The sequence below is a fragment of the Rhinoderma darwinii genome, chromosome 8, assembly GCF_050947455.1.
Source record: "Rhinoderma darwinii isolate aRhiDar2 chromosome 8, aRhiDar2.hap1, whole genome shotgun sequence".
Lineage (NCBI taxonomy): Eukaryota > Metazoa > Chordata > Amphibia > Anura > Rhinodermatidae > Rhinoderma > Rhinoderma darwinii.
In genome coordinates this window covers 47,719,268-47,734,144 of record NC_134694.1, presented here as the reverse complement: position 1 = coordinate 47,734,144, position 14,877 = coordinate 47,719,268, and the positions used below count along the sequence as shown (strand labels likewise).

General features: G+C 42.8%; 1 protein-coding gene across 8 annotated transcripts in view; it reads right to left on the bottom strand.

Annotated features, from left to right (window-relative positions):
- The window catches only part of EDA2R (ectodysplasin A2 receptor), a 208,881-nt gene that overhangs the window by 86,385 nt on the left and 107,619 nt on the right, over positions 1–14,877 (bottom strand). For all 8 annotated transcript variants that reach the window (XM_075834271.1, XM_075834270.1, XM_075834272.1 and 5 more), the window contains one exon: positions 3,485–3,625. In XM_075834271.1, the coding sequence (XP_075690386.1) occupies positions 3,485–3,625 (141 nt within the window). The remainder of the gene's footprint in view (positions 1–3,484; positions 3,626–14,877) is intronic.

The following is a 14,877-nucleotide window of genomic DNA, read 5'->3' as shown; positions in this document are numbered from 1 at the left end:
ACTATTATATGAACACATTATTACTCTGAATGCTGAAATTATTTCATAAGCTTTTAACTCAATTTCATGTTCTTCATGAGGTTAATACATTCTTAAAAGGAACTGTCCACTTTTTATATTCAGTTTTCATTAGAGGGATGATCACAGGCTATCTGCTACTGGAAACCCCAGCGACCAACTGTAATCTGCAGGGGTACTCAGCAGCAAGTGTTCAATTTTGCTCTATCATCACCAAAGGAGTAATGTAGCATTAGATGGTACCTTTTGAAGTCACTGGATGGACATGCTGTGTCCTCTAGAGACACTCTTTGTAGCTATTGCCTGCTACGGCTATTTGATGTAAGTGTCAAACAAGTGATCTCCTTCAATTAACTCAGAATGCACTAATAGTATTTTGGAAAATATGTTTTCTAAACCAGGCAACCGCTTTAAAGTGTAACTAAACTTTAAAATTTTTTGACATTTCATAGTGACATGGCAGAAGATTGATCGGTGGGGTTCTGAGCACTAAGACCCCCACCGATCGCTAAAACTAAGCGGCAGAAACACTCGGGTGAGCACTGTGCTGCTTAGTTTCTGATCGGCTTTCCTCGGAGCAGTGTATGAGCTCAATAGGAAGTCCATGAGTCTGTACACCGTTCACTTGGCTTTCCGGAAAAAGTCGATCAGGGACGAAGCGGCACAGCTTTCAACCAAGCGCTTCTGCAGCTTCATTTTAGTAATCGGTGGAGGTCTCAGTGCTCAGAGCCCCATCGATCAAAACCTCTGACATGTCACTATGACATGTCAAAAGTTTTATAAAAAAGTTTGGTTACCCTTTCACTTTTTTTTTTAAGGTAGACCTAGAATGCAGGGGCAGACACAGACTGCTGAGGGCCTCTGTGCAAGAACAGTAGATGGCTCTCCAATATATCTTCATAAATCACCCCCTTTTGTCTCTCTAATTGTTGACCATAAAGTCAATTAGTTTAGGAATTTACAAGCAATCCAATAGACAGAGGAAAACTGCTTTCTGGCCCCCTTACCTGCTGGCACCAATAGTATTTCTGCCCCTGCACCCAGCCACGGTAGCCCTGTTAACAAATATTAGGACTGCTGCATTACCTACAGGTAAGGCCCCATGCACACGAACGTAAAAACGCCCGTAATCACGGGCCGTAATTACGGCCTGTGATTACGGGCCCATAGACTTCTATTGGCCACGGGTACCTCCCCGTATGCTTACGGGAAGGTGCCCGTGCCATTTAAAAATATAGAACATGTCCTATTTTAGGGCGTAATTATGGCACGGGCAGGCCCATAGAAGTCTATGGGGCTCCCGTAATTACGGGTGACTACGGGTTGCTAGGCGACGTCAGTAAATAGTCACTGTCCAGGGTGCTGAAAGAGTTAAACGATCGGCCGTAACTCTTTCAGCACCCTGGACAGAAACTACCGATCACAATATAGATCAACCTGTAAAAAAAAAAAAGACGTTCATACTTACCCAGAACTCCCTACTTCTTCCTCCAGTCCGGCCTCCCGGAATGACGTTTCAGCCCATGTGACTGCTGCAGCCAATCACAGGCCAATCACTGGCTGCAGCGGTCACATGGACTGCCGCGTCATCCAGGGAGGTCGGGCTGGATGTCAAGAGAGGGACGCGTCACCAAGGCAACGGCCGGGTATTAATTTATTTTACCTCGGAAAGGTATCCTGCACTGATAGAGAGAAGGGGCTGCCAACTAGTGCAGTGCAATTTTGCAGCGAAAACGTGCCAGTAAATACGGGTGGAATACTGGTGACACCGGACCCGTATTTACAGGCACGGATCGGTAAATACTGGTGCAATACGGGTCGAATATGTGTGACCAAGAACCCGTATAAATGCCAGTATTTACGGGAGGGAAAAAATACGTTTGTGTGCATGGGGCCTAAGGCAGTGAACCAAGTTTAATCTCCAGCTATAAAACCTGGGAACTATAAAGGGGTTGTATGAGACTTTAAAAAAGGGTCTGCCTTTTTTTCCAAAAACTGCGCCACTTTTGTCAGTAGGCTGTGTCCAGTATTGCGGCACTGCCCCATTCACCATGGACAAAAGTTGCACTATTTCTGGATAAAATGACCAAATCTCAGTCAATTTTTTTTGCATTTATATTTTTATTATGACGAAGTTACATTTTTGACACCAGTGATGCATACACTACACATACTATATCTAGCTTTCAACATAATCTCATTTTCTATTAAAGCGCTTGTCTTAGCTGTAAACCAAGGAGTCAAAAGATTTACCCTGCTAACATTGCTGTTTTCTGTCATATAAAAGCTGCACACCCATGAACAGCAATTTCCACCTGCTACACACTTTCCAATATCATAACTGGTCATGAACAAAATGCCATATTGTGCCTTTCACCCTTAAAAAAAACAATTATAAATTTGCCCATTTTTTTTCATCCACTCAACATTCGCCAATGTTAAACTGGTTGGATCAACGACACAAGGCCGATTTTAAGATGTTTCTGACATCTAGTAACAAAATAAACTACATATTGAAATATTGCATGGGCGAATATACATTTGTCACTTTGTCCATTGCTGCCTTTCTCCAGTTTATCACTGTCATAGATAGAAATCATAAATGCGTGCACTGTACAATATACCATATTTTTCGGACTATAGGACACACTGAACCATAAAACGCGCAAAAGCATAAAAAAGGAGAAAAAAGGTTTTGCCTTTGAATATTGCCCAGGAAATGTACAGTTATACAATAGGGTACCACAGTGCCCCAATACAATGCCAGCCACAGTGACCCATTACAATGCCAGCCACAGTGCCCCAATACAATGGCAGCCACAGTGCCCCAATACACTGGCAGGAAGTGCTCTAATGCCAGCCACAGTGCCTCAATACAATGCCAGCCACAGTGCCCCATAGCAATACCAGCTAGTGCTCCAATGCCAGCCACAGTGCCCCCAATACAATGCCAACCACAGTGCTCCAACGCCATTCACAGTGCCTCAATACAATGTCAGCCACAGAAATACAAGATATTAACAGTTTTGGTGCTCTCACCCTCCCCTGAACTCACCAGACGTCAGAGGTGTGGAGAGACAGAGGTTAATAGTGATGAATCTGCTGCTCCATCATAGGAGGGGGCGTGGCTAGAAGGTCCTTGCAGATCAGTACCTGCACAGATTTATTGTGCTGTGTGTCTGGGTTATCTGCTCACTGAACAGTGAGAATTCTGTGTGTAAAATGTGACTGCTCAGTGAACAGATAACTCAGATTTTTTACACACAGCGCAGGACATGCTGCTTCCATTACACTGCACTGCAAGGATCTTTGAAGCCTGGGGCTCCATGTCCTGCTTTTTCATACACTGACAGCAGTCTGCCTTCAGGCTATAGGACACAGAAGATTACAACAAAGTTTCTAGGAAGAAAAAAAAAGCGTCCTATAGTCCAAAAAACACGGGTACATAAATAAAGTGAAGCCTTACCTTGCACTTGTCCAGAAATATCCGTAGATCCAAAACAGTATGGCGGAATTTGCTGTTCCTCATGGGGGCTGTGTGCAGACTCCCTTCGTTCTCCCTCTAACCTACCTATCTGTTCTGCAAAATCCTGAGACCTTCGGAGAGCTGTAAAATAATAAAATGACAAGTTTGACAGGTTTACAATAATTTAATACAGAAAATAATACAAAAAATGTAGTTGCAAACCGCACAACACAGAAATTAGTCTAAAAAAATATGGACCACAATTCTGAGAAACATTATTGCATTTCCTCCATATGTAGAGTGCAATGCCATGTGGCTGTCAGGGTGATGATGTCCAAATGTCTATAGGCAGGAAAGCGCAAGGGGTGAGTTCAGTGGCGTAACTACCGCCGTAGCAGCAGTAGCGGCTGCTACGGGGCCCGCGGCATGAGGGGGCCCGTGTCGCTCGCCGGCACGGGCCCCCACCATGGCCGGAGGCTCCGCTAGCAGCCGCTATGGCTGCTACAGAGCGACGCCACTGAACAGTACGGCAGAGCAGGGAGGTATCTCCCCGCTCTGCCATTAAACAAAAGACATGTATCCCCTATCTACAGGATAGGGGATACATGTGTGATCGCTGGCAGCGATAAGGACAACGGGGGACCGAAAGTCCCCTGAAGTTCTCCATCACAAACCTCGGACTTCCGGGGTCTGTGTCGGCAGCTCCGGAGAAATGAATGGAGCGCCGGTCCCGCTTGTGCGCATGCGTGACCAGCGCTCCTTTAATTTTTAGTGAGCTGCGCAGACGCCGGAAGTCAGAGGTTAGTCATGGAGAACTTGGGGGACTTTCAGTCTCCCTATCAATGCCAGCGGTCACACATGTATCCCCTATACACATGTATTTTATTAGGACACACTGTAGGTCGCATTTTTTTGGGAGGGGGGACGCTGTTTGGCGTTCCCTACAGGGGGGGGCTGTATGGCGTTCCCTACAAGGGGGGGACCGCTGTATGGCGTTCCCTAAAGGGGGGGACGCTGTATGGCGTTCCCTACAGGGGGGGATGCTGTATGGCGTTCCCTACAGGGGGGGACGCTGTATGTCGTTCCCTACAGGGGGGGGGACGCTGTATGGCGTTCCCTACAGGGGGACGACGCTGTATGGCGTTCCCTACAGGGGGGGGACGCTGTATGGCGTTCCCTACAGGAATGGGGGACGCTGTATGGCGTTCCCTACAGGGGGGGCTGTATGGCGTTCCCTACAGGGGGGGCTGTATGGCGTTCCCTACAGAAGGGGGGCTGTATGGCATTCCCTACAGGGGGGGGCTGTATGGCATTCCCTACAGGGGGGCTGTATGGCATTCCCTACACGGGGGGGCTGTATGGTGTTCCCTACACGGGGGGGCTGTATGGCGTTCCCTACAGGCCCCCCCTGTAGGGAACGCCATACAGACTCCCTGTAGATAGCGCCATACAGTCCCCCTGTAGATAACGCCATACAGCCCCCCTGTAGATAGCGCCATGCAGTCCCCGTGTAGATAGCGCCATACAGCCCCCCTGTAGATAGCGCCATACAGCCCCCCCCTGTAGATAGTGCCATACAGCCCCCCCTGTAGGGAACGCCATACAGCCCCCCCTGTAGGGAACGCCATACAGCCCCCCCTGTAGGGAACGCCATACAGCCCCTCTGTAGGGAACGCCATACAGTCCCCCCTGTAGGGAACGCCATACAGTCCCTCCCTGTAGGGAACGCCATACACCTCCCCCTGTAGGGAACGCCATACACCCCCCCTGTAGGGAACACCATACACCCCCCCCTGTAGGGAACGCCATACACCCCCCCTGTAGGGAACGCCATACAGTCCCCCGTAGATAACATCATACAACCCCCCGTAGATAACGCCATACAGCCCCCTCTGTAGATAGCGCCATACAGCCCCCTCTGTAGATATCTACAAAGGGGGCTATATGGCGTTATCTACAGGGGGTATGTATGGCATTATCAAAAGGGGGGGTTTGTAAAAAAGGCACTATCTACAAGGGGGGGGGGGGTTGTGTGACACCTGGGGGAGGGGGGGCCCAGTCAAAAGTTTGCTATGGGGCCCAGTCTTTCCTAGTTACGCCCCTGGGTGAGTTATTCTGTGCTGCTGTACCCTCAATATTCTTAAAGATGTAAAGAAATTCCAATTGTCCTAACTGAACAGTAAGGGTATGTGCACACGAGGGCATTACGTCCGTAATTGACGGACGTATTTCGGCCGCAAGTACCGGACCGAACACAGTGCAGGGAGCCGGGCTCCTAGCATCATACTTATGTACGACGCTAGGTGTCCCTGCCTCGCTGCCGGACAACTGTCCCGTACTGAAAACATAATTACAGTACGGGACAGTAGTTCCACGGAGAGGCAGGGACTCCTAGCGTCGTACATAAGTATGATGCTAGGAGCCCGGCTCCCTGCACTGTGTTCGGTCCGGTACTTGCGGCCGAAATACGTCCGTCAATTACGGACGTAATGCCCTCGTGTGCACATACCCTTAAAGTTACATTGCTGAATATGTTAAATATTTACAAGAGAAGACCTATTTAACTATATAGCTGATCAATCCCTTTATAAATTTGCATGCTAACAATATTACGGGAAAAATTTAAAATAGTTGTAAAAAAAATAAATAAATACATCCTTAAATTATCCAATACGGCTTTCCTTATTTTATTATGTGGTCACACAACCACCATAATAAGTTACAGTTCTAAGCATATCAAATATTTACTGTCATAATGATGTATGTCTAATAAACTTAATTTACATAGAAAATGTATGGTTTGTGAGGGGTATTGCTTAAGATGCTTTTTCCTTTGTTGCTTTTTTCTCTCTCTAAGACCTCTTTCACGTGGCAGTATTTCGGTCAGTGTTTTACATCAGTATTTAGAAGCCAAAGCCAGGAGCGAGTCAAAAACACGAAAGGGCCTGTTCGCATTAGCGTCGGGCTTCCGTTGATGGGTTCCATCAGACCTTTCAGTCAGGGGAACCCATCAACAGAAACCATGTCTCCGTTCCGTAAGGTTTCTGTTTTTTTAGCGGAAACAATAGCGCTACGCTATTGTTTACGCTAAATATAAACGGAAGCCAAACGTAAACCCTTTGCAACAGAAGTATTACCATTGAAATCAATGGTAATGCAAACGGAAGCTATGGTTTCTGTTTGCCTTTCCGTTAATGGGTTACCTGACGGAAGGGTCTGACGGAACATTGTTGCTGATGTGAACACACCCAAAGAGGTACAAATCTTTCCATTATACTTTTATGTTTGTGTTTCACTCCTGGCTTTGGCATTTAATCCCTTCCGACATCCGCCGTATATATATGGCGCTGTCGGGAAGTTCCCACAAACCGCAGTAGCATTACTCAGTAGCCCTGCCCGCAATATCACCGCCGGGTGTCAACTGTATATTACAGCTGACACCCTCCTCTAATGGCCAGGACCGGAGCTATTCTCCAATCTGGCTGATTGACCCCTCAGATGCTGTGCTCAATAGAGAGTGCAGCATCTAAAAAGGGTTTTTTACCCGACCGGCACCCCAGCGACTCAACGCTGGGTTGCTGTGGCAACCGAAGGCCAAATAATGGCCTCCGTGTGTGCCTTCTACGGAAGCCGATGAGGACCCGCTGGAGCGGATCCTCATCGGATTGTGGTCAGGAAATAACGGACAGCTCGAATACACTGCACTACGTATGTAGTGAAGTAGATTAGAATAGCGATCGGGGCTTCAGGTCTTTAAGTCCCCTAGTGGGACAAATAAAATAAAAAGTTCAAAAAGTTAATAAAAATGTTTGCAGTTAAAAAAAAAAAAAAAAGAACTGCCTTTTTTTCCCATAATAAGTATTTTATTATTGGAAAATAACGGAAAACATAAAAAAAAAACTATACGTAATTGGTATCGCCACGTTAGTAACGACCCAAGCTATTAAGTAATATATCCCACACAGTGAAGGCCCTAAAAATTTAATTAAACGTGATCAAAAGGTCACATTTACTCCAAAATAGTACCAATAAAAACGACGACCCGTTTCGCAAAAAAAAATAAAATCCCTAAAACAGCTATGTTCACGCAAAAATAAAATAATGGGTCTTATAATATGGCGACACAGAAAACAAATGATATATATTTTTTTTAAAGTGATTTTATTGTGCAAAAGCTGCAATACATGAAAAAAACGATGTCAATTTGGTATCGCTGTAATCGTATAGACTCGCAGAATGAAGTTAACATGTAATTTTTTGCGCGCGGTGAATGCCGAAAAAAAAACCCCAATAAAAAACTATTCCAGAATTGCATATTGGTTATTTTCTCTTCCAAAAATTTTAATAAATAGTGATCAAAAAGCCGTAGGTGTCCCAAAATGGTAACAATAAAATCTGCAGCTAAAAACAAAGCCTGCACACCGCTCCATCAACCAAAAAAAAAAGTTATGGCACTAGTAATGCGGTGATGAAAAAACATCCAGATGTTCAGGCTGGAGGGGAACATTCCTTCAGTTTCAGGGCCATAGTATTTAGGAACTAGGAAGGGAAGTGACATAAGACATTTGCTGGAAGCGAGGGCGCCCGTATTATACCAGGGAAAAACTTTCCCAGCAAAATTTCCCAAACTACAAAGGAGAAAAAATCCCCAAAATATGCAGTGTTACAAAAGGGGGATAAAAAAAAATACCGTTTATAAGTGCGACAATGGCCTGTGCATAACAGATTTCTTCACAGCATACCACACATATATGGATAATTGTATTATTTACCCCATTTTTATACCCTCTTATTATGTCCTGATGTAATCCGCACAGATTACATGTACCCCCACATTATAAACTGAAATACCAGTAATACTCAAACAAAATTACTACCAAGTCCATGCTCCAAATGGTGCTCCTTCACTTCTTAACCCTACAGTATGCCCAAACAGCAGTTTACATTCACAAGTAAAGCATTACCATACCCGGGAGAAACCGCTTAACAATTTATAGGGTAAGATTCTCCAGTGGCACAAGCTGAGCACAAGATATTGTGTGGTGAATAGGCATATCAGTGGAAAAAAATTCAATTTTCCCTTTGCATCATCCACTGCGTATTAATTTCTGAAAAACACCTGTGGGGTCTAAATTCTCACTACACCCCTTGATAGATGCATTTAGGGGTGTAGTTTCTAAAATAGGGTCACTTTATTTTTGGTACATCAGGAGTTTTGCGAATGCAACATGGCGTCCGTAAACCATTCCAGCAAAATCTAAGCTCCAAAAGTCAAATACCACTCCTGTTCTTCTGAACCCTCCCATATATGTAAACCGCAGTATATAACCACATATCGGGTATTACCATACTCGGGAGAAATTGCTTTACAAATTTTGGGGTGCTTTTTCTTCTTGATTCCTTGTGAAAATGAAAAATGTTGATCTAAAACTACAGGTTCTTCTTAATGAATTAGAATATTATCAAGTTAATTTATTTCCGTAATTCAATTCAAAAAATGAAACTAATATTATATTATACAGATTAATTTCACACCGAGTAATCTATTTCCAGCATTTTTTTTCTTTTAACCACTTAAGGGCCCAGCTACTTTTGGACCTCATTTTTTAAATCTGACATGTGTCACTTTATGTGGTAATAACTCCAGAATTCTTTTACCTATCCGAGCGATTCTGAGACTGTTTTCTTGTGACATATTGTACTTTATGTTAGTTAAAAAATTTGGTCGATAAATTCAATATTTATTTGTGAAAAACACCAAAATTGAGAGAAAATGTTAAAAAATTTGCATTTTTCTAAATTCAAATGTATCTGCTTGTAAGACAGATAGTAATACCACACAAAATAGTTACTAGTTATCATTTCCCATATGTCTACTTTATGTTTGCATAATTTTTTGAACATCCTTTTATTTTTCTAGGACGTTACAAGGCTTATAAGTTTAGCAGCAATTTCTCATATTTTCAAGAAAATTTCAAAAGGCTATTTTGTCAAGGACCAGTTCAGTTCTGAAGTAGCTTTGAGGGCCTTATATATTAGGAACCCCCACAAATCACCCCATTTTAAAAACTGCACCCCTTAAAGTATTCAAAACAGCATTTAAAACTTTTCTTAACCCTTTATGCGTGTCACAGGAATTAAAGCAAAGTGTAAGGGAAATTTGCAAATTTCATTTTTTTTGCAGAAATTCCATTTTAATCCATTTTTTCCTGTAAGGGTATGTTCACACGATGAGAGGCATTTAAGTGTCAAAAGACAGACTGTTAACAGCTGCCTCGTTTCACACGTAAATGCTCCTCCTCACATTTTGCGAGCCGTCTGAGACGCTCGTAAATCTTGAGCTGTGCTTCATTGAGTTCAATGAAGAACAGCTCAAATTACGTGGCAAAGAAGTGCCCTGCACTTCTTTGCCGAGGCAGTCCATTTACGCGTCGTCGTTTGACAGCTGTCAAACTACGACGCGTAAATTACAGGTCGTCTGCACAATACGTCGGCAAACCCATTCAAATTAATGGGCAGATGTTTGCCGATGTATTGTAGCCCTATTTTCAGGCGTAAAACGAGGCATAATACGCCTCGTTTACGCCTGAAAATAGGTTGTGTGAACCCAGCCTAATACTGAAGGTTTTTACAAGAGAAACACAAAAGAGCACCTAGAGGATTTTTCGGCCTTCCTTTTCTTAAATTATATTTCAGGCACCATGTCAGGTTAGAAGAGGTCTTGTGGTGCAAAAACAAAGGAAACCCCCCAAAAGTGACCGCATTTGGGAAACTACACCCCTAGAGGAATTCATCTAGGGATGTAGTGATTATTTTGACCACACAGGTATTTCATAGATTTCATTAGAATTGGGCAGTGAAAATGAGAAATTACATTTTTTTCCACTAAGATGTAGCTTTAGGTCAAAATCTTTCATTTTCTCATTAAATAAAGGAGAAAAATCACCGTAACATTTGCAAAGCAACTTCTCCAGAGTACGGAAATACCCCATATGTTGTAATAAACCACTGTATGACTACACATCAGGGCTCAGAAGGGAAGGCACGCCATTTAGCTTTTGGAGTACAGATTTTGCTGGATTAATTTCTCTGCACCATGTCTCATTTGTAAAGCTCCTAAGGTACCAGTACAGGGATAACCCCCCAAAAGTGACTCAATTTGGGAAACTACACCCCTAGAGGAATTCAACTAGGGGTGTAGTGAGCATTTTGACCCCCCAGGTGTTTCATAGATTTCATTAGAATTGTGAAGTAAAAATTAAAAATTAAAAAAAAAATTCTACTAAGATGTAGCTTTACCTCAAAATTTTTCATTTTCTCATCAAATAAAGGAGAAAAAGCACCGTAACATTTGTAAAGCATTCTCTCCAGAGTAGGGAAATACCCCATATGTGGTAATAAACCACTGTATGAATACACATCAGGGCTCAGAAGGGAAGGAGCGCCATTTGGCGAGCAGATTTTGCTGGATTGTTTTTTCTGCACCATGTCACTTTTGCAAATCCCTTGGGTACCAGTACAGTGGAAACTACCCAAAAGTGACTCTATTTGGCAAACTACACCCATTGAGGAATTCATCTAGGGGTAGTGAGCATTTTGACCCCACAGGTGTCTCATTGATTTTATTACAAATGGGCAGTGAAAACTAAAAATTACATTATTTTCCAATAACACGTAGCATTAGTTCAACATTTTTCATTTTCTCAACAAATAAAAGAGAAAAAACACCACAACATTTGTAAAGCAACTTCTCCGGAGAACGGAAATACCCCACATGTGGTCATAAACTGCTATTTGGACACACGGCAATGCACTAAAGGGAAGGAGTGCCATTTAGTATTTGGAGTGGAGATTTTACAAGATTCGTTTTTTGACACCATGTTGCATTGAGCTATAGTACCAGTACAGTGGTACCAACCGAAAAATTACCCCATTTTGGAAACTAGATCCCTCAAAGAATTTATCTAGGGGTGTAGTGAGCATTTTGACCGCACAACTGTTTTGCAAAAATGAGTAAACTATAGATGTTGCAGATTGAAAATTGCTGTTTTCCACAGATATGCCATTTCAGTGCCCAATGTGTTGTGCCCAGCTTGTACCACCGTAGACACACATCCCATAAATTGTTAAGCGGGTTCTCCAGAATACAGTAATACCCCATATGTGGTCATAAATTGCCGTTTGGGCAAACTGCCAGGCTCAGTTGGACCACCATTTGGCTTTTGAAGCGCAGATTTTGCTTGGTGTTTTACTGGTATTTCAGCTTATAATGTGGGGGCATATGTGAGCTGGGCGGAGTACATCAGGATATATGTAAGCTGGGCGGAGTACATCAGGGTATATGTAAACTGGGCGAAGTACATCAGTGCATAATAGGATGATGTAATAATGGGGTGAATGAATAATCCATGGATTGGTGTGGTACGCTTTGAACCAATCCTTTATACACAGGCCGAGTTTATTGGGTATTATACAAAATATCTGCGCTCCAGTATTGCCTAATCTTTGACTTCTACATTAGCCCTATAAGCAGCACAAGGCCCTAAAGTTTCCTCATCTCCGCTGCGTCTACGGGGTCCACATGTGGGGTCCAGCAAATGATGATGTGGGGTATTTAGTGAAATTCTACTGGACCTAAAAAAGGAGTCTGGGCCGTCATTTAGCATTATTTTGCATCATTGCGTTTCGAGAGTCATAACGTGTTATTTTTCCGTTGACGGAGCTGTGTGAAGGCGCGTTTTTTGTGGAACGAGCTGTAATTTTTATTGGTTCCATTTTGGGGTACATGCGATTTTTTTTATCACTATTTATTCCATTTTTTGGGAGATGAAGAAACCAAAAAACAGCCATTCTAGCACGTTTCTTTTTTACAGTGTTTACCGTGCAGTATAAACAACATGTTAACTTTATTCTGCAGGGCGATATGATTACAGCGACACCAAATTTATATTGTTTTTTTTCGTTTCACTACGTTCCCACAATAAAAATATTATTTTCTAAAAAAAAAATCATGTTTTAGTGTCGCCATTTTCTGACAGCCATAACTTTTTTATTTTTTAGTTGATATCGCTGCGGTAGGGCTTGTTTTATGTGTGACAAACTGTAGTTTCTATTGGTACCATTTTCCGTTACTTGCAACTTTTTGATCACTTTTTATTACATTTTTTTTGAGACAAGATGACCAAAAAAGAAAATGCTTTTATTGTTTTTTATTAAAAAAATTTACGGTGTTCACTGTGTAGTAAAAATAATGTGACATTTTTATAGATCAGGCCGTTCCGAACACGGCAATACCTATTATGTATAGTTTTTTTTTCATGTTTTCATTTTTTTTCTAATAATAAAGGAGTTGATCAGGGAAACAGGGCAAGTGTTGTTTTTATTATTTATTTATTTTTCTTTCACATTTTTTATTACATTTTTTACTTTTTCTTTTACACTGACCTGGGGACTTGAAGATCTGGTCTTCTGATCCCCGATACAATACACTGCACTACTTATGTAGTGCATTGTATTGTAACGGTCATTCTTCATTTGACAGTTAGCGTATTAGGTCCTGCCTCGGGCATGACCTAATAGGCTACCGTACCTGGGCAACCAGGAAGCCTAGTAACAGCTTCCTGGTTGCCATAGCAACAATCGCCACCCGCGATCCATTGCGGGGGGCCCGTGGCGGGGGTACAGAGGGAGCTCCCTCCCTCTGTAAACCACTTCAATGTAGCGGACGTCATTGATAGCCGCATTGAAGGGGTTAAATGGTTGCGATCGGCGGTAACAGCCATCGCAGCGGCATGTCAGTTGTGTATAACAGCTGACAGCCGCTGAAGATAAAGCGCGCACAGCTCCTGTGCACGCTTTATCACCATGGCGTGACTGTACGCCCGAGTGCGGGAACTCACTTGCTATTTGGACGTACAGTCACGCCCGTGCGCGGGAAGGGGTTAATGTTGATGATTATGGCTAACAGTTAATGAAAACCCAGAATTTAGTCTCTCAGAAAATTTGAATATTATATAAGCCCAATTTAAAAAATGATTTTTAAAACCGAAATGTAGGCCTACTTAAAAGTATGTACAGTACTTACTTTTGCATGAAGTACTGCATTAATGCGGTGTGGCATGGAGGCAATCAGCCTGTGGCACTGTTGAGGTGTTATGGAAGCCCAGGTTGCTTTGATAGCAGCCTAGCTCATCTGTATTGTTGGGTCTGGTGTCTCTCATCTTCCTCTTGATAATACTCTATAGATTCTCTATGGGGTTTAGGTCAGGCGAGTTTGCTGGCCAATCAGGCACCTTGATAATGTGGTTATTAAGCCAGGTATTGGTACTTTTGGGAGTGTGGACATGTGCCAAGTCCTGCTGGAAAATGAAATCAGCATCTCCATAAATCTTGGCAGCAGAGGGAGGCATGAAGTGCTCTAAAATTTCCTGGTAGACGCCTGCATTGACTCTGGACTTGATATAACGCAGTGGAACAACACCAGCAGATGACATGGCTCCCCAAACCATCACTGACTGTGATAACTTCACACTGGACCGCAAGCAACTTGGATTGAGTGCCTCTCCCCTCTTCTTCCAAAACTCTGGGACCTTTATTTCCAATAAAATGCAAAATTTACTTTCATCTGAAAACAGGACTTTGGACCACTGAGAAACACACCAGTCCTTTTTCTCTTTAGCCCAGGTAAGACGCTTCTGATGTTGTCTCTGGTTCATGAGTGGCATTGATACAAGGAATGCCACAGTTGTAGGCCAAGTCCTGGATACCTGTGTGTGTGGTGGCTCTTGAACCACTGACTCCAGCCGCAGTCCACTTCTTGTGATTCTCCCCAAGATTCTTGAATGGCCTTTTCTTGACAATCCTTTCAAGGCTGCAGTTATCCCTGTTGCTTGTGCAACTTTTTCTACCACACTTTTTCCTTCCTCTCAACTTTCCATTAATATGCTTGGATGCAGCACTATGTGAACAGCCAGATTCTTTAGCAATGTCCTTTTGTGGCTTACCTTCCTTGTGGAGGGAGTCAATGACTGTCTTCTGGACAACTGTCAAGTCAGCAGTCTTCCCCATGATTGTGTAGCCTACTGAACCACTTTTGGATCATTTAAAGGCTTAGGAAACCTTTGCAGGTGTTTTGCGTTGATTAGCTGATTACAGTGTGACTGTCTTGAACTTTTACCAAATATTCACATTTTCTGAGACTAAATTTTGGGATTTCATTAATGGTTAGCCATAATCTTCAACATTAAAAGAAAAAAATGAAAAATAAATATATCACTGTGTGTAATGAATCTATATAATATATGAGTTTTGCTTTTTCAAATTAATGACTGAAATAAATTAACTTTTTGATGATATTCTAATTCATTGAGAAGGACCAGTATCAAAGCGCCTGT